Source organism: Hipposideros armiger, unplaced genomic scaffold, assembly GCF_001890085.2.
Source record: "Hipposideros armiger isolate ML-2016 unplaced genomic scaffold, ASM189008v1 scaffold_69, whole genome shotgun sequence".
Classification (NCBI taxonomy): domain Eukaryota; kingdom Metazoa; phylum Chordata; class Mammalia; order Chiroptera; family Hipposideridae; genus Hipposideros; species Hipposideros armiger.
The window spans coordinates 893457-918153 of NW_017731419.1; the positions used below are offsets into that span (position 1 = coordinate 893457).

Consider the following 24697-nt stretch of genomic DNA (forward strand, 5'->3'; position numbering starts at 1 on the left):
ATTTGTTCATCCGGGTTTGGACCCTGGATTGCTTCCACCTCTTGGCTACTGTGAATACAGCTGCTAGGAACTTGGGATGTAGGTATCTCTTTAAGACCCTGCTTTCAATTCCTTTGGGAATATACCCAGAAGTGGGTTTGCTGTATATATGGTATTCTAGTTTCAGTTTTTTGAGGAACTGCTATACTGTTTTCCATGCTGGTACCTCATTTTATAGTCCCACCATCAGTGCATAAGGGTTCCAATTTTTCCATATCCTAGCCAACATTGGTTATTATCTGGTTTTTATTTTTATAGTAGCCATACTGATGTGCATGAAGTGATACCGCATTGTGATTTTAATTTGTATTTCCCTAATGATGAGGGGGATTTTGAGCATCTTTTCATGTTTATTGGCTATTTGTATATCTTCTTTGGAGAAATATCTATTTGAATTCTTTGCCCATTTTTTTTCATTTTTTAAATTTGTTTTCTGTTGGGTTTTTTTTTCCTCTTATTTTTTCACTCTTTGGTCTCTTAGCCCATTTTTAAAGTGGGCTCAGTATTTTGTTGTAGGAATTTGTTACATATTCTGATTATTAACCCCTTATCAGATATATGGTTTGCAAATATTTCCTCCCATTCTGTAGATTGCCTTTCCACTCTGCCCTCTCCTAGTCAGCTTGGGCTGCCATAACAAAATGCCATAGACTGGTGGCTTATAAACAACAGAAATTTCAGTTCTGCAACTCTGGAGGTTGGGAAGTCTAAGATCAAGGCACTGGCAGGTTAGTGTCTGGTGAGAGCCTGCTTTCTAATAGCCACCTTTTCTCTGGAGCCTCACGTGGTGGAAGGAACAAGGCGGCTCTCTGGGGTCTCTTTTATAAGTGAACTAACCCCAATCATGAAGGCTCTGTCCTTATGAGCTGATCACCTCCCAAAGGCCCCACTTCCTAACACCATCATATCGGGCATTGGGTTTCAACATATGCATTTTGAGAACAAAATTGTAGACCACAGCAGGTCCTTTCGTGCACAAAGGTGCACTCTCGATCTATACCTCTTTTCCTGAAATACTCAGCGCCTTCTTGCTCGTAGGCCTGTGCCTGGCAGTGGGGCAGGAAGCAGTGACTAAGGCTTGGCCCTTGACCTTAGCTCAAAATCCAGCAGAGGAGATGGAGAACGACTTTGCCTTGTGGGAGATTCTATGGCAGAAAAGGAGTGTAGTAGACTCACTTTTGGCGTCTGTAGTTGGAGGTGGCCGAGGTAAACTGGGAATTCCTGCTCAGGGCAGGTTCCTGGAGGACGTGTCAGGTGGCAGAGTCCTGAAAATCTGTCTGGGTTTGCCACACCAAGGGCCAGGGAATTGTTTCTACTCTTTCCCCAGGACAGAAGCACAGCAGTGAGCTTGAGGAGAAAAGCAGAAGCCAGACCCCTCATCCTCGTTAAAGAGGTGGACTTGAATGGGCCACAGAGAGCGTGGAGGGATTTCAACACCATAGCTGCTCCCTGTACCCCAGCAGCCAACAGATATGTCTCATTCTGTGTGGTGTCCATGTCCCTGATCACAGGCAGCGAGAGGTGATGTGACTAGGGTAGCAGTGGTGGAGGTATTAGGAGTGATCAAATCCTAGACATGTATGAAAGGTGAAATCGGCAGGAATTGCTAACAGACTGGATGTGGAGTGAGAGAAAAAGAGAGGAGTCGAGGATGACTCTGAGGTTTTGGCTGCTGAGAGAACAGCTCCGGGCTGAAGGGAAACCCAGGAGCTGGAGAAGAGGCAGGGGATTGTCGCAACAATCCTGGGGAGAGATGTGGGTGGCCTGACCCATAATGGGAGAGGCAGAGGTAGAAAGAATGGTCAGACCGTGGATATTTTTGAAGGTGAAACAGTAGGATTTGCTGATGGATTGGTGTGGAGAGAGGTGTCCTGAGCTGCTGAAAGAATGGGGCTGCCTTTCACTGAGACTGGATGGCCGTTGGAGGAACAGCTTTGGGAGGGGAAACAACAGTCCGGCTTTCGACGTGTTATGTTTTGACATGTTATGTTTCTTCTCAGACACCCAAGTGGACATGCTGAGTAGGTCTGGGCTGGACATATCAATTTGCAAGTCCTCAGAATACAGGTGGTCCTGAAAGCCATGGGGTTGGGTAAAGCTACTCAAGGAATAGACCTAAAGCAGAGAAGGGGTCTGAGGGCTGAGCCCTGGACGTGCCCATGTTTATCAGAGATCAGAGAGAGGAGATGAAACGAGAACGAGGAGGAGAGACAAGTGTGGCAGGAAAGGAAGTGAGAAAGGATGATTTCCTGAAGGCCAGGGGAGGACAGTGTTGCAGGAGCCAGCTGTAAACACACTGGGTGGCTCAAAAACAATGGAAATTCATTCTCCCACAGTTCTGGAGTCTGGAAATCCAAAATCAAGGTGTCCACAGGGCCATGTTTCTTCTGAAGGCTCTAGGAGAGAACCTATCCCATGCCTCTTCCAGCTTCTGGTGGCTGCCAGAAATCCTCGACGTTCCTTGGTTTGTGGCTGCATCACTCCAGCCTGTCTCCGTTTTCACATGGTCTTCTCCCTTGCACGCCTGGTGCCTGACCGCAGTGCCATACTGCCTTTCCCTCAATGTGGAAAATTATTACAAGGAGCTTTGCCATAAGGAATGGATCAAAGTGAGATGGCACCTGGAGGAAGATACGGTACAGAGGGAGGGGCCGCCTTTGCTCTCCAGGTATGGGGTGGAGGAGTCTGGTTGGAGACTGTTGGTTTAGGACAGAGGGAGACGGTGATGGTGCAGAAGCGAGGGAGGAACCCTGCAGGAGCACGTCCTTGAGACGGAGAGAGCAGGTAGGCCCAGTGCACAGGTGGCCAGGGGCTTGTGTTCTATTCAGCACAGAAGCAGGACAGGGAGTGAGGGAGCGGGGGTGGAGGGGTGGCAGACTTGGTGGTGGGAGGGACCGCAGGCCAGCTCTCTTCTGGTTGCCTTCATTTTTTTTAGTGAAATTGGAAGTTGGTGAAGCAAGAGGGTGGAGGTGCAGTAGGTATGAAAATCTGGGACAAGTTGGGAATTCTGGGTACTCAGAGAGTTGGGGAGTAAAGAGAGGGGTTGAGCACAAGAGAGGAAGAGGAAGGGAGAGCGTTGAAGGGTCTGCAAGGTGCACTTGTGATGAGCGGATATGGAATCTACATGGGCAGGGAGGACATGGGATGAATGAGGGACAGTGTTGTGGGTTGTCCTGTGTCCCTCCAAAGAGATACATGCCAATCCTAACCCCCAGTACTTGGGCATGTGACTGTAGATGTAATTAAGATGTAAATTGAGATGAGGTCATATTGGAGTAGGATGGGCCCTTAATCTAATATGACTGGTGCCCTTAGAAGAAGAGAAGACACACAGGGAGAGGGCCACGTGGAGACGGAGACAGAGAATAGGGTGACGCAGCCCCCAGAAGCTAGGAAGAGGCAAAGAAGGAACCTCCCCTACAGCCTTCAGAGAGAGCTCAGCCTTGCCGACACCTTGGACTTCTAACCTCCAGAACTAGAATATGAGAGAAAATACACCCAGCTGGTGGTCACTGGTTTCAGCAGCCACAGAAAACTAACACAGATATTGAAAATGCCATTGTGACTAAAGAGGTGTTCAAGGCTGCATGAGAGTCTGAATCTGTAAAGGGAGGAGGTGGGGGTCTTTAAGGGCGGGCTGGATGGTGATAATAGGGAGGGGGCAGTTTTTGTCAATAAGTCTAGGGCATTTCTGCCCATGAGAGCGTTGTGCAATGATGAGCGCGTTCTCTGTGCCATCCGGGGTGGTAGTAATAGAGAGGTGACCATGAGCCAGGAGCTGCAATCTTCCAGAAGTGACTGGGCGTGCTCTGGAGGCCGGAGGCTGAGTCCCCACCTTCCCTCCCTTGCCTGGGACCCACACTCTGTTTTGTGGGGAGCTGGCTGAGCTCACTCCTGCAGGTCCTGAGATCTCCAGAACGCCTGGTCTCAGTTGCCCAAACACCACTGTCCCTCCCTGCCCCTGTTAGATGTCCCTGCCAGCCCTGGGAACTCTGAGCAATACCATAGGGTTCTGGTGTGCTCCGCCCTGTGCTGCAAGCCGCTCCAGGCAGGGCACGCACAGGAGGCAAGATGACCTCAGATGGTGGAATTGGGGGTGCTTCCTGCAGAAGGAAGGGTGAGCCCTGGAGGGTGGCGGGCTTTCACTTTAACCTATGCTGCCTGGAAGAGGGAGAGAATAGACAGTTTGACCTATTCCATTGCAAATAAAAGCAGCATGCTTTTTCTTGCTTTTTTGATTTTTTTTTTTTTTGAGAAAATGAAAATCAAATGTGTTGGCTTCAAAGAGCAGCGTGGAGCCTTTTCAAGGCAGAGCCCTTCCCCATCTGGAGTGTCACAGAGCTCTGGACATTCTCCATCCACCTCTGCATGCTCAGTAAATCCGATTTGTCTGGAAAAGCAGGCAGGGGCCACTCTCTCCTCTGATCCCAGCTCCAGAGCACCCTTCACACTGTGGGTGGCAGCGGGGAACGCAGGGAGGCCAGTGCAGTGCACTCACAGATGTTCTTTTTGTCTCCAGGCATGGTTGCTCTAGGCGTGACCGGGGGAGGTGAGTCTCTCTGGGAAGGAGCCCAAGCTCCCATCTGCTCGGGCCTCTAAGAGCAACTGGCCTTGACCAGACCCAGGATTCCCTCGAGCCCCAAGACGTGGGTGGGTGGGGGTACTTGAGTTGAACCTTAGGGTGCAGAGGCCAAAGCAAAGCCCTTAACAGCACCCTGGGTCCAATCTCAGCTTCTCCCAAGTGCAAACTGTGCAACCCTGGGTGAGCCATTTGGTCTGTCGGAGCCTGTGATCCCTTCCCTAGAAAGCAGGGCAGGGCTGGGGATGTCCTCCGGGAGTATGTAAGCTGAGCTGGGCCTGCTTCCCTGGAACTGCTTTACAAACCCTGCTTGCTCATCCTTTGAGCCCAGAGGTTTCCAGCTGTGCTTTAGAGCAGCGTCCTCCAATACGGTGCTAGAATTAAAGAAAATAAAATCATTTCTGTCTAATGATCAATAGTCACATGTGGATACAGCACTGGACAGTGCAGACACAGAACGTTTCTGTTGTTGAAGAATGTTCTATGACTACGCTGCTCTGGAGATGTAAGGGAGCCCTGGGAGACCCCCATAAATGTCGTTGCAGGGCCCTGCGGGACAGAGGGCAGAAACCCCCACCCCGTCACCTCTTCGAAAGAGCAGCTCTGATGTTATCTTCTGTCGACCCCGTGCTTGGGGGAGAGACTATTTTCCCTGCCCAAAGGGGAAGTTTAAAGACAACTGCTCATTTCAACTTAATTTATTTTACAAAAGGGCAACTGAGGCACAGGGAGGACCGTGAGCTTCCCAGGTGTCACAGCAAACAGGCCCGGATGGGCCTGAGATCCAGTTCTGGTAGCCTGGCCACACTCATTTGTGTCCACAGTTACAGCCTTCCTTTACGTCAGACCCCTGTCCCTGCCCTGTGACTCTCACAAGAGCAAAGCAGACCCCCCAGTTCCTCCCCCAGGATGATGTCAGGGAGATCTCGGGGAGTCCCTCCCATGGGGCCAACCTCAAGCTCCTTTTCCCCTGACAGTCGTGGCTGTGGGCTCTGCGCCGGTGGTGCTGGGCGCCATGGGCTTCACTGGAGCAGGAATCGCAGCCTCCTCCATAGCGGCCAAGATGATGTCAGCGGCTGCCGTCGCCAACGGGGGTGGGGTTGCCGCCGGCAGCCTGGTGGCTACTCTGCAGTCTGTGGGTAAGTGTCCTGGACAGGAGGAGGACCAGGGCCAGGACCAAATTCAGCCCAGAGGCTAAGCCTCAGGGAGGGCCTGTCCTCCCCCTCCAGTTCTGTGTCCTCAGCGGCCCTGGTCCCTTGTGTCTCCCTCACTGTCCCCTCTTGTGGTTGGGGGTGAGGATGGTGGGTCTAGAGGTGAGCCCAGGAGGTCTGCATTCCCAGTCACCCCTATAAAACCTGGGCAGGTCCCCTCCCCGCTCGGGGCCCCAGCCTCATCGTGTGGAAGGTGAGGCAGCCTGCCATTTCTCACAGGGTCTGCATGTCTGTCACTGGTGGAGTCACCACCAGACTCCCTGTCTCGTCCCTGGGCAGCCCCTTCCCAAAGCAGAGATCCTACGGTTTTAGGAAGTGGAGCGGGGAGCAGGAGTGGGATGTCGGGGCTGCTGGCCTCCTGAGGGCCCCTGGGGTCTCTGAACCCACACCCTTGTGGGGATCTACTGAGGCTCGGTCCCTGTCCCCTTGTGCTCTCACCCTCTCTCCCTCAGGGGCAGCGGGCCTCTCCGCGTCATCCAACGCCCTCCTCGGCTTGTGTGGAACATCTTTTGGAGCCTGGCTGGGATCAAAAATAAAGAAACCCCCTTCGTCTCCTCCACCTGGACCCAGTCCTGAAGCAGAGAGGGGCCCCCATGTTGGAGGTGACTCTCCAGGGCCTCAGGATGAGAGTCCCCAAAATGACAAGCCTCCTGCCTCCCAAAATTGTTCAGAGAAGGATGAGAAATAAAGATGATATACTGTGAGCTTCCCCTAGTGGCTGCACTGCGTTCTAGCGGGTGGGCAGGGGGGGGGAGCAGGAACTCCAAAGGAAGGAGCAGGGGGTGTCCTCCGTGACTGGAGCAAGGTCTGTTCCCAGTCCTGTCACCCACTCGGGACCCTGAGAAGGTCATGTCTCTTTTTGAGCCTCAGTTTGCTGCTCTTCAGATGGGGAGTTGGACCAAGTGTCTTCAAAGATCTGAGTCAGGGCCAGAGTAACGTGATGTACTGGGTTGTTGGAAAAGTCATGACGCATGTTTGCAACAGATGGCGCTAGTTCATTTTTGGAAGTACTAGAGTCATTCGCATCTATGTTATTGCTATGTCATTTGACAGCTGACATTTCTAGTTTCATTCTAAAACAAAATTGAGNCGTGGTGTTGGACTTCATCCAGGGAAGAACTTATATAGCCTGCTGGAGTCCTCAGTAGCCATACTACACACAGGATTTCCAACACAACAATTACCTCAAGGTAAGTAGGGGCCTGGGAAGTAGGGAAGGGAGGGAGCACCAGCCTCCCTCTTTGCTGCCATTCAGAGCTACTGTCACTTATCAGAGACGAGTGTGCTGGGAAGGGGTTTGAGCCCATATTTACCCTGAGACTTTGGGAACAATCGGGCTTGTCCCAATCCAGGTTACACTCAAGCCATAAGACTTAGGCTGGGTAGGGGGTGATGGTCAGGGAACAGAGATGGAATATTAGAGATAAATAGATCCCTGGAGATCAGGGAGCCAAGCAAAGTCCTTAACCGAAAACGCTACAATCTGTGCAGATTTGGGGGGGTGTGCTAGAAGTGGCCCATAGATTGCTTTAGGACAGAGGGGCAGGGCTCAGGGCAACAGAGAGGTGCCCCCATCCACACCACAGTGCATCACAAATCAAGCACACACTTCTGGTTTTTACACACTCTTTCTGGGAGAGAGAGTGGTGACTGTAGGCTGTGCACCTAGTGTTCTCACGCTGCTCTGAGATGGCAAGTAAAGCCATAGAGAACGGAGAAGGAATTGCTGCTGATGCCCTCCTGCAGGAGCTTCAGTCAGATGGTGAGTGCCCTCAGGGAGGCTCTGGAAGGAGAGGTGGGCCAGGGCTTGGGGTGGGTCTATGGCCCAGGGCAGAAGAGGTCTGGGTTCTGACCTGGAGCTCCCACTGAGGCCCATTGTGTCTGAGCAAGTCTCTTCCATCTTGGGCCTCAGACTGCGCATCTGCGAAGCCAGGGACCTGCCAGCTCTCAGTCGGTGATCGGGTCTCTCTCTCTGCATTGTCCTTGGGTTCATCTCCAAATGGTCCCATTACCTCAGCACTGCTGTCACTGATGCCCCATTCCCACATCAGAACCCTTGGCAGCTTCAGGAAATGGCAGAGGGGGCTGTACTGGGCCTCTGGGCCTCATGCCCCCCTTGAGGCCCTAGGCCTCACTCGGCCTCTGGTCCCACAGCTGCCCGCCCCCTTCTGTGCCCGTCCCTGCTTCTTTTCCAGAAGAAGATGAATCCTCCCAGTCATCCTCTGCTGGTTCTACTCCTGGGGGGCCACCACAGGAGCCCCCTCCGGGGCCAGATGCACATAGCTCTGACTCCCCAGACCCACCCAAAGATGGAGGCAACAGTGTGGCCCGCATTGCAGGTAACTGGTCCCTGGACACCAGTCCGCCAGACCCACCTCACCCTCACCGCTCAGCTCAGCCTTCTAAGTTGTCAGCATTAACGTACACGTCCCTGATGGAACCTCCACTACACCCGCATTGTCAGAAGAGGGACACAGTGCACACGGGACATGAAATAAATGATGCTTTAGAGTCAGAGCGACTGCACTTTAGGTCCTGGCTCTGCTGCTGACTTGCTGAGTAACCCAGAACCAGTCACAAGCCCTCTCTGGGCCTTGATCGCTTTGTTTCGAAGAGCAGGGATAGGGGTATGTCACTCTCCAGGGTCTGCCAGTGCCAGGGCATATCGATTAGGTAGTATAGAGACCATTCACACTGGCCTTAGGCTCCTGGTTAGCCAACAGGCACAGGCCCGGCTCTTTGCCAGTTAAAGTCCCCTGCCACTGCCCTGACCTGTTGACCCACAGCACCCGCCCAAGGCCTGAGTGAGTTTCATTTCTCCAGTGTGCTCCTCCTTGATGCCCTGAGCCTGGTTGCTCATTTTCTCTGAGGACACACCCTCACAGAGCTGTCTCAGCTGTAAGGTGGGGCCAGCCCAGGAACAGGGCAGCAAAAGGTGTACTCTATTTTTTTTTTAATTGTGGCAAAATACACATAACATAAAATTTGCCAACTTAACCATTTGTAAGTATACAGTTTTTTAGCGTTAGGTATATTTGCCTTATTGTGTGACCAACCCCCAGAACTCTTCATCTCACAAAACTGAAACTCTACACATTGAACGCTAACTCCCCATTCCCTCCTCCCCNTGCTTATCTTCTTGACGGGCTATAAAACATGTCTTGTTTATTCTTTCCTAACAAGCTACCTAACTTATCTTTTTCCAGTCTCTTGTCAAGAAGCTTTGTTTAACTTTTGCTGAAGCAGGAGCTTTTTAAATTCCTTTGGGGGTGGTGGGTGGGGGGGGGAAGGGTGCCCCAGTCTAGGGCCTGAGTCCTCAACAAAGGCAGTATAGGAACCCACAGTTCTGGTGCCCCCACACTCAACAAAGCTCTACCCTTCCTGCAGATTTGTCTCTGTTGGGCGTTTCTGTGCACCATGGAAGCCTTCTTAGCCTCTAACATCGCCCCAATAGTTTCATCAGTGAGCCTGGCCAAAATTGGCGGGGCAGCGTCCGGCAGTGTGCTGGCCGGACTGTCGTCTGTGGGTGAGTGTTCCTGGGAGGGCTGGTGGGGGATGAGATGGTGGCTGAGGAGGTAGGGCACAGGGTCCTTCTCAGGGTCCTGTGGGGAGGAGGGGTGACATCACCTGCAGCCACTGTCGCTGCCCTGTCCTCCCCCGAGTGTCTATCCTGACTCTCTCTCTGAGTGTTACCTTGTTCAAGGTCCGCGGAAGCCAAAACGTGTGAGAAGAGGTTGGTGGAAAGAAAAGCAGGTTTATTAAAAAAGCCAGCATTCTGGGAGAATGGGGGACTCCCAACATGATGAAGAGGTTTCATAGGCACATAAGAAAATGCAGAAGAAATGAGAAAGTGGGGTGGGGGCGGGGTGGGCATGGCCCGGAGTAAACAGAGCCATTGAAGCTGGTCTGGAGTAACCATGCTGAAGCTGACATGCACAGTAAATATAGACTAAATAGAGTCATTAAGGTTTGATAGGACGAAAGGGACATAAAGGAAAGAAACTTTCAAAACGTCTCAAGTTAAATGACACAGTTAAATTTAATTACACTAGAGGTTTCTATCTCAATATAGAAAATACAGTGTCACCCTTCCATGACAAGGGCCAGAGGGAGGCAGGACCTGGCTCAGGGGGCCTGGGCCCGCTCCCCTCTGGGCCCGGGTCTCCTGTCACCCAGACTGAGGGGCCCTGAGGCTGGGTCCTGCTCTCTGGCTCTCATTTCCCCTGTTTCACCACCAGAATTCACCTCCTTTATGTTTTTGCCTGTGCATCCAACTGATGGTGTAGGTAGGAAGGTAGATAACAGCAGGAGGAGGAATAAGATCCCCACAGGTAACCCAGTGGCCTCACCAGAATCCTGTTTCAAACCCACTGAATTGAGGAGCCAGAACAGAGCCTGGGGCTCGTGCAAACACAGGAGGCTGAGCAGAGGTGCAGAAGGACGCGAGACACAGGAAAGGGGGAGGCGGAGGATAGCCCAATACGGCACAGAAGGCCAGGGTCCCAGAGACGTTGGACTGCTCCCCACCCTGGGGTCAGCCTGCTCCACGCTCAGAGGAGCCTTGGAGGAAACTTGCTTTGCAAATAAACTTTGCTGTCTGTGGCTCTCTTGACTCCTGTCTCTTGACCCAATTCTTTCTTTCAAGAAGATAAGAACGGATGAAAATCCTCGCTCCCAGTAACACAACCAGACTTGCGGTGCAGTTTGTAATGTTGGATCTCAGATCCAGAGCATTGATTTGAACAAAAATCTTCAGTTTGGGTCTATTCTCTCTGTTGGTTCCTGTAAGCCCTCTCTCCAGTTTTATTTGTTTATTAGCTTCCCTCTTGCTCCCATTCCCCTTTCCTCAGTCGGCCTTTCTAATATGTTTAGTGGGCATCTGTTTTTCATATATATTTTTGCAATATGGGTGTTTTGTGTTTGCTTGTGTTTTGATTTACATACAGAGGAGTGTGTTGCATATCTCCTTCTGTTGCTTTTCTTTCCGCACAAACAGCTCTAGTTTTTGAGATTCATCAGTGTTGCTAGGGGAGCATCTAATCCTTGCTTTCACTTGCTGCAAAGTAATTGTATGTGCAGACACCAACACTAACCCTTCTCTTCCCTGGGTGGACACAAAGGGGTCCGCCTCTGTCCACCAGCACAGAGAGCATAGTGTGGAATGGGGCAAGGGAACGGGGCCCCTGATCACTGCTGGACTTCTGACCTCTGCTCAACCTGTGTTCTTGCTCAGGACTCACCCTGCCATCCAGTGCTGCCCTGGGCTCAGTGGCATCTACCTTGAGATCCACGTGGATGTCTCTTCCATACTGGAATCCCCTGCTGTGACCTCGGCTGTTTCCCCAGTTGGAGGTAACTGGCCTTGGGCCACACGCACCCCTTCAAGCATTCAACAGTCCTTGCCTGACTTTAGCCACCTCATGCAAATGAAGCACATTCTGTCTACATGAGGATTTTTGCCTTCTGAAGAGCTTTTTCTGTACTTAGGAGAAAGTCATATAATCCCGCACTAAGCAAACATTGACCCTATTTTCAGATTAGCTACCATCCTGGCTCAGAGAGCATGACCCCATCCCCTTCACCTCTCTCTGCCCCAATCAGCCACTATGCCCTGACTTCCCGCACCAAGGGCTCCCACTCCCTGAGAAGGGGTGCTGCAGGGGCTTGCCTTCCTCCCCCATCTGTAGGGTTTTAGTTGTTTTTAGTTTAACCAACCTGGTTGGAACAGAGAGAAAAAAAGATGGCTTCTGATCTCTTCAGAACCCCCAAACCAACCAACCAATTAGCAGACAGAACAAAAACCTGTATATGATGACTGAACTTGGACGAAGAAGGACCTCAAACCCCATCTCCAAATAACTTTAGGCCAAGGCATGCACATCCACCCAGGACAGGTCATTTGCCTCTGCAGCAATCCTTGCCAAGCTCAGGGCCATGGGGTCTGCCTTGTCAGAAAATCCCACTTCTCAGAGTGAAGCCACGGGGTGGGGCCTAGGGCATGTCAGGCAGGGGCCATTCTATTGGGAGCTGCCTGCGCCTCGGTGTTTGACAAGGTCGCATGGAGATAGAGATCCATGCACGGTGCTGGACGTCTGGGGCACTGCCTTATGGTTGGTCTTATAATATCTCTTGCCTCGGGAGATACAAATTATAAATTGGATTCCTTGCAAAACACATTATTGTTGTGGTAAATTCTGAAGCTCTTACTGAGAAACAGATACTGCCTTCTATTGTGGAAAATCTAGTCACCCCTAGATGTACCCCAAATAAGGATAAAGATCTGACACCCCTTCAAATATTAATTATTATAATCACAAATAAGTAGATTTTAAATGTATTGCAAAGATTTTACCCTATACACTAAAGGCAATTTTAGTCACACTGCTATTCTCTTAGTAATGGACAATGTATACACCTGTAATCTTAAGATCCTGCTTAGCTAATAGTGTTTAGGATCATTGTTGAGTAGATATAGTCACCATAGGTAAAAAGATTAGCCTTATTCACATAGTCATTATAGGTAAAAAGATTAGAACACAGTTAAGATAAATTAATCTTTAGCATAGACTATAATATAGTCAGGTGAAGCTGTACCCGGAAGCATAAGAATTACGAGAAAGTGAAACATAAGAATTACGAGAAAGTGAAACATAAGAATTACGAGAAAGTGAAGCATAAGAATTACGAGAAAGTGAAGCATAAGAATTACTAGAAAGTGAAACTCTAAGAAAGATAACCTATAAGGAAGTAGAACCCTGGGGATAAAAACATCGAAACTATTTTTGCTATGAGATAATGGTCAACAGTCCAATATAAAAAGGGACATGCTGTTAAAATAAAGTGTGCCACTTCTTCAACACACTCCTGTGTCTCTGCTCCTCGCCGACTCTGTCCTCAGCTGACGGAACCCCTGACCTCGCGGGAGCAGGACTCCCGCACCACTCCTTCCTGTGTTTCCAACCTTGGGGCAGCCCCTTCCCCAGAGGTGGGCCGTTGGCCCAGGGAGTGAAGGGGAGGCCAGTGTGGATCCACTCACACCATGTTCTTTTGGTTTCCAGCCAAGACTGCTGCAGTTGTGATCGGAGGAGGTGAGTCTGTTTAGGGAAGGGACTCGAGTCACATCTGCCCCTGGGCCCTGGGACTTGGGGGCAAGTGGCCTTGTACATGCCCAGGTTTGCCCCAGGCCTTGCGTAGATGGTTGGGAAGGAAATGAAATGGTGGAGGTGAGCAGGAAACAAGGAGCTGGAAATAAGAAAGGGGGGGCTTGAAACAAGGAGTGTCATGAAAACTCTGGTGTGCAGGCAGCCCTGGCAGGGTCTAATCTCCTCTTTGCAGAGCCTTGGCTGTGTGACCTTCAACATGTCTTTGAACTCTGCACTTTTCTTTCCTCCCCTGAAAAATGGACCAATGTTGCCCATTAAGAGTTATGAGGGTTACACAGGATGGGACTGCACAGTTGGAGCATAAGAGGGGTATTAAAGAGATGCCATCAGCTCAGTGACCCTGGGTTTAGGGGCTTCCGATGGCTCTGTGGTGATGCCATGGAGCCTCAGAGATGGGATTCAAACAGAACTCAGAATGTGCTCCTTGCTTGATGCCAGTCCGCTGGGTGAGTAAGATTGAGAGCATTGAAGATCTCCTCAGCAAAGATCAGAAGTCTACAAGCCACACCCTAGTTCCAGCATCTTGCAGAAAACTAATGCAGAAAAAGACCCAGAGGACGTAGGACTTTCCCAAGGAAGGTCCTGCTGCAGACAGAGCCCTGTCCCCAGCGACCCACAGCTTCCCTCTGCTTTCCCCACGTAGTTGTGCTCCCCTTGTCCTGTGACTGCTAGTCATGCGAGCAGTCTCTCAGGTTCAAAGTTCACCCCCTTCAACCCCCTTGAAGTCCCCCAAGCTTGACCAACTGTGAGTGTGTGTGTGTGTATGGGGGGGGGGCATTGCCCTGAGCTGTCCCCTTGACCCAAAACCTCTCCCCTGACAGCCATGCTTGCGGGCTCTGTGCCGGTGCTGGACACCATGGGCTTCCCTAGGGCAGCAAAAGCAGCCTCCAAAGTGGTCAGCATGATATCAGCCGCTTCCCTCGCCAACGGGGGTGGGGTTGCCGCCGGCAGCCTGGGGGCTACTCTGAAGTCTGTGGGTAAGTGTCCTGGACAGGAGGAGGACCAGGGCCAGGACCAAATTCAGCCCAGAGGCTAAGCCTGAGGGAGGGCCTGTCCTCTCCCTCCAGTTCTGTGTCCTCAGCGTCCCTGGTCTCTTGTGTCTCCCTCACTGTCCCCTCTTGTGGTTGGGGTGAGGATGGTGGGTTCAGAGGTGAGCCCAGGAGGTCTGCATTCCCAGTCAACCCTATAAAACCTGGGCAGGTCCCCTCCCCACTCGGGGCCCCAGCCTCATCGTGTGGAAGGTGAGGCAGCCTGCCATTTCTCACAGGGTCTGCATGTCTGTCACTGGTTGAGTCACCACCAGACTCCCTGTCTCGTCCCTGGGCAGCCCCTTTCCAAAGCAGAGATCCTACGGTTTTAGGAAGTGGAGCGGGGAGCAGGAGTGGGATGTCGGGGCTACTGGCCTCCTGAGGGCCCCTGGGGTCTCTGAACCCACACTCTTGTGCAGAGCTACTGAGGCTGTCGGTCCTGTCCCCGTGTGCTCTCACCCTCTCTCCCACAGGGGCAGTTGTCCTCTCCGCGTCATCCAACGCTCTCCTCTGCTTGATTGGAACATCTTTTGGAGCCTGGCTGGGATCAAAAATAAAGAAACATTGTACCTCTCCTCCAGCTGGACCCAGTCCTGAAGCAGAGAGGGGCCCCCATGTTGGAGGTGACTCTCCAGGGCCTCAGGATGAGAGTCCCCAAAATGACAAGCCTCCTGCCTCCCAAAATTGTTCAGAGAAGGATGAGAAATAAAGATGATATACTGTGAGCTTCCCCTAGTGGCTGCACTGCCTTCTAGCGGGTGGGCATAGGAAGGGAGCAGGAACTCCAAAGGAAGGAGCAGGGGGTGTCCTCAGTGACTGGAGCCAGGTCTGTTTCCAGTCCTGTCACCCACTTGGGACGCTGAGACGGTCATGTCTCTTTTTGAGCCTCAGTTTGCTGCTCTTCAGATGGGGAGTTGGACCAAGTGTCTTCAAAGATGTCACTCAGGGCCAGTATAACGTGATGTACTGGGTTGTTGGAAAAGTCATGACATATGTTTGCAAGAGATGGCGCTAGTTCATTTTTGGAAGTACTAGAGTCATTTGCATCTATTTATTGCTATGTCATTTGACAGCTGACATTTCTAGCTTCATTCTAAAACAAAATAGAGCAATTTGGTTGAGTTTTGGAAGTTTTACAACAAGTATGGAAGACCACACCGTGCATTTTCTCCATATTTTGCTGTTTTCCTTCCATAAAGGGAAGAACGTGCATGAAGCTTGGGGAAAGTTGCATAAAGTTTATGGTGACAATGCTCTACAAGAACATCAGTGCCAACAATGGTTCACGAAATTATGTGCTGGCGATTTTTTTTTTTTAAGCTGAGCCATCCTGCTACTGGTTGGCAGCGCAGAGGCTGCTCAGCTCATGCTGGGAATCGAACTGCTGTTGCTCAGACCTCAAACTCTTGAGCGAGCTCTTAACCAACTGAGCCACTCGGCCGGCCGATGTGCTGGTGATTTTCATGTCAAGGACACTCCTCTGTCAGGGAGGCCCACCAAGGTTGATGACGTCAAAATAAAGGCATCAATCGAGCCAAACCCACATTACATGACATGAGAGATTGCAGAAACATTGAACATCCATCATTCAAGCGTTCATGACCACCTGAAGAATCTGAGATACGTAAGCAAGCTTGATATTTGGGCTCTGCGTGAACTCAAAGAAGTTCATTTGATGGCGCGTATAAACATCTGCAATATGCTCATTAAACGTGAGGAAAACGATCTTTTTTTGAAGCGACTGATAACTAGTGATAAGAAGTGGATTGTTTACAACAATGTGCGCAAACCATCTTGATTCCGACATGATGATTCGCCTCAAACGACATGGAAAGCAGACATTCATCAGAGGAAGGTTATGCTCTCAGTGTGGTGGGATTTTAAAGGTGTCGTGTTTTTCGAGCTCNAGAAGAGCTGGCTGGTGCCTATTGGTACTGTTATCAGATTTGTTTTGTTCAGCCTGGAGGGGGCTTTTGTAATAGCTCATTTGTCCCAGAACATAATTGGACTGGGGTGCGTTATCTTAGGACTAACCCAGCTGTCAGAATTGGTGTTTCTGCTCTGACTGGGGTGTGTTAGCTTAAAGCCTATGCTTTGAAGATATGCATTCTACCTGGGGATTCCTGACTGCCTTGTGTTATGCTAACTAACCTGTCTTAACCCCCTTTTGAAGATGGAACCCTAACTTCTGACTTTTTTGTTATAGGCTTGAAAGAAACTTTTCTCCTTCCCCACCTGAGTTTGTTACTGTGACCTGTGACTTAAGCCTATCGTCAGCTATTAAAATTATTTCTCCTGGCTCTGTTATGGCTTCCGCCCAAATTCCCTCTACCACAGCCATTTCCCTGACTGCCTGTAATTTTTTTTCTATCTCCACAGGACAGCTTGGCTCTGAGGTCACTGAGCCATTGACCCTCAGCTACCAAGCTCTTTATCCTCAGGCATTATGGGCCCCTCCCCTCTCTACCCAGACTCAGGGTCTGGCTGTATCATGACTCTAGAAGTTCAGCAAGGCTGTGTCTCCCTGGCCTAGTGGCCCCTGGGGCCCTCTGGGTAAATGGAGAGCTCAGTCCCTGTTGGTCCACGACCCAGGGTCCTAGCCCCTGGGAGGGACTGACCAGAGCCTGCAAGGATGATGACTCGGCCTCCCGCCTGTCTACATAAGAAACGTCCAAACCTGTAGAGAATTCTTACTAGAGTTTATCTGAGCCAAACTGACAACACGTGCCAGGGAGCAAGATCACAACTGCTCCGGGAAATGACAGTTTTGCAGCTTTTTTGCCTTTTGAATTAAGGAGGGAATGTAAGGAAGATTACATGGAGGTGGGAGGAAGCAAAGGGGGGATTGGACTACATGACAGTGAACAAGATCATTTGCTCTTTTGAGGGTGCTTATTTCACAGGTTTGTTAACGTGGTTGCACAGTGTTTGGACTAAGTTTGAGTTGTTCCAAGATCTGTGCCCGAAAAGCTGGAAGCCCAAAGAACACACCAGCTGGCTGAGTGTGAGACATAGGTTTATTGAGACTTACTAACGCGGAGAGTCTCCCGTGGTGGCTGGAGGGGTAGTGAGCTGCACCCAGGCCGTGAAGAAGCAAGATTATGTAGATTATGTAGCTACAGCTAAACAAAGAGCTTTCTGTGGGAGAAATCATCTGGCAGGCCCTGCAGGCCTGCTCCCAGGTACAGAGTGTCCCTAGAAGCCAGGAGACCTTGACTGGCTGATAAGCAGCATTCCCTTGGAGCCAGGAGACTGACTGCCAGCTGATCTGCCTGTGGGTCAGGGCCCTATACACAGAAACAACAGGCAGGGCTTGCTTATGGCAAAAATGAACCTCATAAAAAGCTCTATGCCTGAGGCTTGACTCCCTACCATGACCTGCCCAGTGAGGAATATATGGTCGGGCACTCTGTGAGGGTACCCCCCCATAGAACCCCTTTTTCACCTCTAGTTCCCTGGTAGGGCTCCTGAGAGGCAGGCCAGTGCAGACCACTTCCAGAGGCCCGCTGTGTGCCAGCTCTCTGTCAGGTGCCAGCTGTTCTGTGCACACTGACCTGGCATCTGCCACCTGCCTGCCATGCAGATGATCTATACCCAGCATCTGGAAGACCTTTATCCACTTTAGATGTGAGTCTCAGACCTCAGACTGTGGGCCCCAGGTCCTCAGCACAGGTCCCCACTCTGGCCGTCACATCTGTTCTTCCTTTTCTGGCCTTCCCAACCAGCTGTCTCCCTTGGGTGCTGCCTCAGCTCACTCCTTCAGTTCCCAGTTGGCCTCAAGGGCTCTATCCTGGGCCCCATGGCTGCATGGATCAGAGGGGTTCCTCCCTGCCCCGGGTGTGCAATGTTGGGGGGTAGGGGCAGGTAGGCCAGCACACAGCTAACCATGTGGAGGGACGTGGTCAGTTCAGAAATGACCACATTCTGCACCTCCATCTTTCCAATATACCTATACAGCTCCTCCCACCCAGAGGTGGAGTTTATTTTCCCTCCCTTGCATCTGGGCTAGTCTGTTGGAAGACAATACACCCCCACCCCCACCCCCCAATGCAGTCAGCCCATTTATTCCAGACAAGGCCCAGACATGGTTAAGCCCAGCTAAGATCTGCAAAGCCAGCCTGCAGCTGACTGGATACATGAGACCACAAGAACCACCTGCCTAAATTGCCGACCCACTGAAACATGAGTTAATATTTTTGAAGTCACTAAATTTGGCAGTTGTTTGTTACCACTAGCTAATTGATAACACAACACAATTTGTGCACTATACTGAGAGGAGCAAACTGAATGGCATGGAGGACAGAGAGGTACACGTAGAGATTGATTCTAATTGTTGCTATCTGGGAAGGCTTCCTGGAGGAGGTGCTGTTTTATTTAAGATTATATCATTATAAGTAATAGAGACCTGACTACAATGACTACAACTGGCTTGGAGTTCAAGGGACTTTTTTGGCTTATAGAATTGAAATGTAGGAAGTAAGGAGGCTTCAGACAAGGTTTGATTCATCAGCTCAACAGTGCCACAAGGACCTGCTTTGTTCTATCCCTCCTGTATAGAGCATTAATTATGAACCAAAATGGATTCTAATACTTCTGATAGCTGTGTCAGTCACAAAGTGACAGCCATGCCAGAGTATCCCGTGAAAAGCATACCCAGCGAACGCCCTAACCAGATAACTCCAGACCCAGGGTGGAGTGTGACCATCTGGATGGCTTTATCAGGCTGTAGATGGGTGCATGGCACCCAGTCTTGAGCAGAAAGCCTCACCTCTGACAGCTCGTCACTCAGGCCTCAACCGAGGAGCTGACAGCCGCACCTGCACTTGTCCTAGACAGAGGGCTTGAAACCCTGTGTCCCGACCATCTCAGCAGCCCTGCCCAATACCCAATGCTCCGCACCCCAGCACCGAAGGGACGCTTGCTGAACACTGGACTCTGTCTTGCTTCTTTCTCCTAAGACTTCGTTTGCTTACAAAACCTGTGTGGCCCTCTCGTGGGAAACTGAGCCTCGGTGAGTGCCCGTGGGAAACCGAGTCAGCAGGACTGGGTCCATGGCTTTATGCTAATAAAGTCTGACATTCTGGGAAGACACAAACNAGACATTCATCAGAGGAAGGTTATGCTCTCAGTGTGGTGGGATTTTAAAGGTGTCGTGTTTTTCGAGCTCCTACCAAGGAACCCAACAATCAATTCGATTGTGTACCATTGGCAATTAGACAGTTTGAATGACTCCATCATCCAGAAACGTCCAGAGCTTGTTAATTGTAAAGGAGTTGTATTACATCGTGGCAACGCGAGACCACACACAAGTTTGATCACACATCAAAAATAATTGGAGCTTGGATGGGATGTGTTGCCACACCCACCACACTCGCCTGACCTTGTGCCATCAGACTTCCACTTGTTTTGCTCTCTTCAAATCTCCTTGCATGGTATAACGTTCATTTCATATGAGGCCGTAAATCAGCACCTTGTTCAGTTTTTCGCCAATGAAGACAGGTCCTTCTATGACAATGAATTATGAAGCTCACTGAAAGATGGCAAAAGGTTATCGAACAAAACAGGCACTATATCACTGATTGACCTTTGTTCTTTATATAAACAAATGACCTTTGAAACACATAGACAAAATACATCGTGACTTTTCCGACAACCCAGTAGGATTGTGATATTTCTGATTGTGTGTGTGCACTGGGATCGTGGTCTCGTGGAACGGAAGAATGCAGGCAAGAACCAGAGAGGTAAGGTTCGCAGCAAAGGACAGTTTACTAAAGCAGAAAGAGTTACAGCTCTCAAAGTGAAAGGGGGTACCCGAAACTGGGATGTCCACTAGCTAAAGCAAAGACTTTTGCTTTTACAGTTTTTCTTGTCTATCTGGGGAGAAGAGCTGGCTGGCCCCCATTAGTACTGTTATCAGATTTGTTTTGTTCAGCCTGGAGGAGGCTTTTGTAATAGCCCATTTGTCCCAGAACATAATTGGGACTGGGGTGCTATATCTTAGGACTAACCCAGCTGTCAGAATTGGTGTTTCTGCTCTGACTGGGGTGTGTTAGCTTAAAGCCTATGCTTTGAAGATATGCATTCTACCTGGGGATTCCTGACTGCCTTATGTTATGCTAACTAACCTGTCTTAACCCCCTTTTGAAGATGGAACCCTAACTTCTGCTTTTTTTGTTATAGGCTTGAAAGAAACTTTTCTCCTTCCCCACCTGAGTTTGTTACTGTGACCTGTGACTTAAGCCTATCTGTCAGCTATTAAAATTATTTCTCCTGGCTCTGTTATGGCTTCCGCCCTAATTCCCTCTACCATAGCCATTTCCCTGACTGCCTGTAATTTTTTTTCTATCTCCACAGGACAGCTTGGCTCTGAGGTCACTGAGCCATTGACCCTCAGCTACCAAGCTCTTTGTCCTCAGGCATTATGGGCCCCTCCCCTCTCTACCCAGACTCAGGGTCTGGCTGTATCATGACTCTAGAAGTTCAGCAAGGCTGTGTCTCCCTGGCCTAGTGGCCCCTGGGGACTCTGGGTAAATGGAGAGCTCAGTCCCTGTTGGTCCACGACCCAGGGTCCTAGCCCCTGGGAGGGACAGACCAGAGCCTGCAAGGATGATGACTCGGCCTCCCGCCTGTCTACGTAAGAAACGTCCAAACCTGTAGAGAATTCTTATTAGAGTTTATTTGAACCAAACTGACAACACGTGCCAGGGAGCAAGATCACAAATGCTCCGGGAAATGACAGTTTTGCAGCTTTTTTGCCTTTTGAATTAAGGAGGGAATGTAAGGAAGATTACATGGAGGTGGGAGGAAGCAAAGGGGGGATTGGACTACAGGACAGTGAACAAGATCATTTGCTCTTTTGAGGGTGCTTATTTCAGAGGTTTGTTAACGTGGTTGCACAGTGTTTGGATTAAGTTTGAGTTGTTCCAAGATCTGTGCCCGAAAAGCTGGAAGCCCGAAGAACACACCAGCTGGCTGAGTGTGAGACATAGGTTTCTTGAGACTTATTATGCGGAGAGTCTCCCGTGGTGGCTGGAGGGGTAGTGAGCTGCACCCAGGCCGTGAAGAAGCAAGAGTATGTAGATTATGTAGCTACAGCTAAACAAAGAGCTTTCTGTGGGAGAAATCATCTGGCAGGCTCTGAAGTCCTGCTCCCAGGCAGAGCATCCCTAGAAGCCAGGAGACCTTGACTGGCTGATAAGCAGCATTCCCTTGGAGCCAGGAGACTGACTGCCAGCTGATCTGCCTGTGGGTCAGGGCCCTATACACAGAAAGAACGGGCAGGGCTTACTTACCCCCAAAATTAACCTCTTATAAAAAGCTCTATGGGCCTGCAGAGCGGCGCGATGGTTAAGAACTGGCTTGGGATGCCAGANGTGACAATGCTCTACAAGAATGTCAGTGCCAACAATGGTTCACGAAATTCCATGCTGGTGATTTTGATCTCAATGACACTCCTCGGTCAGGGAGGCCCACCGAGGTTGATGACATCAAAATAAAGGCATCAATTGAACCAAACCCGCATTACATGACATGAGAGATTGCAGAAACATTGAAAATCCATCATTTCAGCGTTCACGACCACTTGAAGAAGCTGGGTAAGCAAGCTTGATATTTGGGCTCCGTGTGAACTCAAAGAAGTTCATTTGATGGCGCCTATAAACATCTGCAGTATGCTCATTAACTGTGAGGAAAACGATCTTTTTTTGAAGCAACTGATAACTGGTGATGAGAAGTGGATTGTTTACAGCAATGTGGTGTGCAAAGGATTTTGGTCCCGACGTGATGATTCACCTCAAACGACATGGAAAGCAGACATACATCAGAGGAAGGTTATGCTCTCAGTGTGGTGGGATTTTAAAGGTGTCGTGTTTTTCGAGCTCCTGCCAAAGAACCAATCAATTCGAATGTGTACCATTTGGCAATTAGACAGTTTGAATGAATCCATCATCCAGAAACGTCCAGAGCTTGTTAATTGTAAAGGAGTTGTGTTCCATTGTGACACTGTGAGACCACACACAAGTTTGATCACCCGTCAGAAATTATTGGAGCTTGGATGGGATGTGTTGCCACACCCACCACACACGCCTGACCTTGCGCCGTCAGACTTCCACTTGTCTCGCTCGCTTCAAAACTCTGCATGGTATACCGTTCAATTCAGATGAGGCTGTAATTCAGCACCTTGTTCAGTTTTTCGCCAACGAAGACAGGTCCTTGTATGACGACGAATTATGAAGCTCACTGAAAGATTGCAAAAGGTTATCGAACAAAACAGGCACTATATCACTGATTGACCTTTGTTCTTTATATAAATAAATGACCTTTGAAACACATAGACAAAATACATCGTGACTTTTCCGACAACCCAGTAGGATTGTGATATTTCTGATTGTGTGTGTGCACTGGGATCGTGGTCTCATGGAACGGAAGAATGCAGGCAAGAACCAGAGAGGTAAGGTTCGCAGCAAAGGACAGTTTACTAAAGCAGAAAGAGTTACACTCTCAAAGTGAAAGGGGGTACCCGAAACTGTGATGTCCACTAGCTAAAGCAAAGACTTTTGCTTTTATAGTTTCTCTTGTCTATTTGGGGAGAAGAGCTGGCTGGTGCCTATTGGTACTGTTATCAGATTTGTTTTGTTCAGCCTGGAGGGGGCTTTTGTAATAGCTCATTTGTCCCAGAACATAATTGGACTGGGGTGCGTTATCTTAGGACTAACCCAGCTGTCAGAATTGGTGTTTCTGCTCTGACTGGGGTGTGTTAGCTTAAAGCCTATGCTTTGAAGATATGCATTCTACCTGGGGATTCCTGACTGCCTTGTGTTATGCTAACTAACCTGTCTTAACCCCCTTTTGAAGATGGAACCCTAACTTCTGACTTTTTTGTTATAGGCTTGAAAGAAACTTTTCTCCTTCCCCACCTGAGTTTGTTACTGTGACCTGTGACTTAAGCCTATCGTCAGCTATTAAAATTATTTCTCCTGGCTCTGTTATGGCTTCCGCCCAAATTCCCTCTACCACAGCCATTTCCCTGACTGCCTGTAATTTTTTTTCTATCTCCACAGGACAGCTTGGCTCTGAGGTCACTGAGCCATTGACCCTCAGCTACCAAGCTCTTTATCCTCAGGCATTATGGGCCCCTCCCCTCTCTACCCAGACTCAGGGTCTGGCTGTATCATGACTCTAGAAGTTCAGCAAGGCTGTGTCTCCCTGGCCTAGTGGCCCCTGGGGCCCTCTGGGTAAATGGAGAGCTCAGTCCCTGTTGGTCCACGACCCAGGGTCCTAGCCCCTGGGAGGGACTGACCAGAGCCTGCAAGGATGATGACTCGGCCTCCCGCCTGTCTACATAAGAAACGTCCAAACCTGTAGAGAATTCTTACTAGAGTTTATCTGAGCCAAACTGACAACACGTGCCAGGGAGCAAGATCACAACTGCTCCGGGAAATGACAGTTTTGCAGCTTTTTTGCCTTTTGAATTAAGGAGGGAATGTAAGGAAGATTACATGGAGGTGGGAGGAAGCAAAGGGGGGATTGGACTACATGACAGTGAACAAGATCATTTGCTCTTTTGAGGGTGCTTATTTCACAGGTTTGTTAACGTGGTTGCACAGTGTTTGGACTAAGTTTGAGTTGTTCCAAGATCTGTGCCCGAAAAGCTGGAAGCCCAAAGAACACACCAGCTGGCTGAGTGTGAGACATAGGTTTATTGAGACTTACTAACGCGGAGAGTCTCCCGTGGTGGCTGGAGGGGTAGTGAGCTGCACCCAGGCCGTGAAGAAGCAAGATTATGTAGATTATGTAGCTACAGCTAAACAAAGAGCTTTCTGTGGGAGAAATCATCTGGCAGGCCCTGCAGGCCTGCTCCCAGGTACAGAGTGTCCCTAGAAGCCAGGAGACCTTGACTGGCTGATAAGCAGCATTCCCTTGGAGCCAGGAGACTGACTGCCAGCTGATCTGCCTGTGGGTCAGGGCCCTATACACAGAAAGAACAGGCAGGGCTTGCTTATGGCAAAAATGAACCTCATAAAAAGCTCTATGCCTGAGGCTTGACTCCCTACCATGACCTGCCCAGTGAGGAATATATGGTCGGGCACTCTGTGAGGGTACCCCCCCATAGAACCCCTTTTTCACCTCTAGTTCCCTGGTAGGGCTCCTGAGAGGCAGGCCAGTGCAGACCACTTCCAGAGGCCCGCTGTGTGCCAGCTCTCTGTCAGGTGCCAGCTGTTCTGTGCACACTGACCTGGCATCTGCCACCTGCCTGCCATGCAGATGATCTATACCCAGCATCTGGAAGACCTTTATCCACTTTAGATGTGAGTCTCAGACCTCAGACTGTGGGCCCCAGGTCCTCAGCACAGGTCCCCACTCTGGCCGTCACATCTGTTCTTCCTTTTCTGGCCTTCCCAACCAGCTGTCTCCCTTGGGTGCTGCCTCAGCTCACTCCTTCAGTTCCCAGTTGGCCTCAAGGGCTCTATCCTGGGCCCCATGGCTGCATGGATCAGAGGGGTTCCTCCCTGCCCCGGGTGTGCAATGTTGGGGGGTAGGGGCAGGTAGGCCAGCACACAGCTAACCATGTGGAGGGACGTGGTCAGTTCAGAAATGACCACATTCTGCACCTCCATCTTTCCAATATACCTATACAGCTCCTCCCACCCAGAGGTGGAGTTTATTTTCCCTCCCTTG

At 50.1% G+C, this 24697-nt stretch overlaps 2 protein-coding genes and 2 long non-coding RNA genes across 5 annotated transcripts in view; all 4 read left to right on the forward strand.

Moving 5' to 3' along the window:
- Positions 1-8168, forward strand: part of LOC109382747 (uncharacterized) — a 13672-nt gene extending 5504 nt beyond the window's left edge. The window contains exons 2-4 of one of the 2 annotated variants that reach the window (XR_002123973.1): positions 6942-7019; positions 7468-7591; positions 8025-8168. This is a non-coding gene — a long non-coding RNA (uncharacterized LOC109382747). The remainder of the gene's footprint in view (positions 1-6941; positions 7020-7467; positions 7592-8024) is intronic. The other variant, XR_002123974.1, reaches the window with a different exon arrangement.
- LOC109382746 (interferon alpha-inducible protein 27-like protein 2A) lies at positions 5566-6847 on the forward strand. The gene is made up of 2 exons (XM_019642478.1): positions 5566-5757; positions 6282-6847. Exons 1-2 carry the CDS (start codon positions 5634-5636, stop codon positions 6515-6517), a joined length of 360 nt encoding a protein of 119 aa, XP_019498023.1. The 5' UTR covers positions 5566-5633; the 3' UTR covers positions 6518-6847.
- Positions 8169-9269: 1101 nt separating the features above from the next.
- Positions 9270-14970, forward strand: LOC109382745 (interferon alpha-inducible protein 27-like protein 2A). The gene is made up of 5 exons (XM_019642477.1): positions 9270-9355; positions 11063-11181; positions 12888-12917; positions 13814-13969; positions 14494-14970. Exons 4-5 carry the CDS (start codon positions 13816-13818, stop codon positions 14727-14729), a joined length of 390 nt encoding a protein of 129 aa, XP_019498022.1. The 5' UTR covers positions 9270-9355; positions 11063-11181; positions 12888-12917; positions 13814-13815; the 3' UTR covers positions 14730-14970.
- Positions 14971-22343: 7373 nt separating this feature from the next.
- Positions 22344-23000, forward strand: LOC109382749 (uncharacterized). Its single transcript, XR_002123977.1, has 2 exons — positions 22344-22469; positions 22907-23000. It is a non-coding gene; the product is annotated as an uncharacterized LOC109382749 (long non-coding RNA).
- Positions 23001-24697: the final 1697 nt, after the last annotated feature.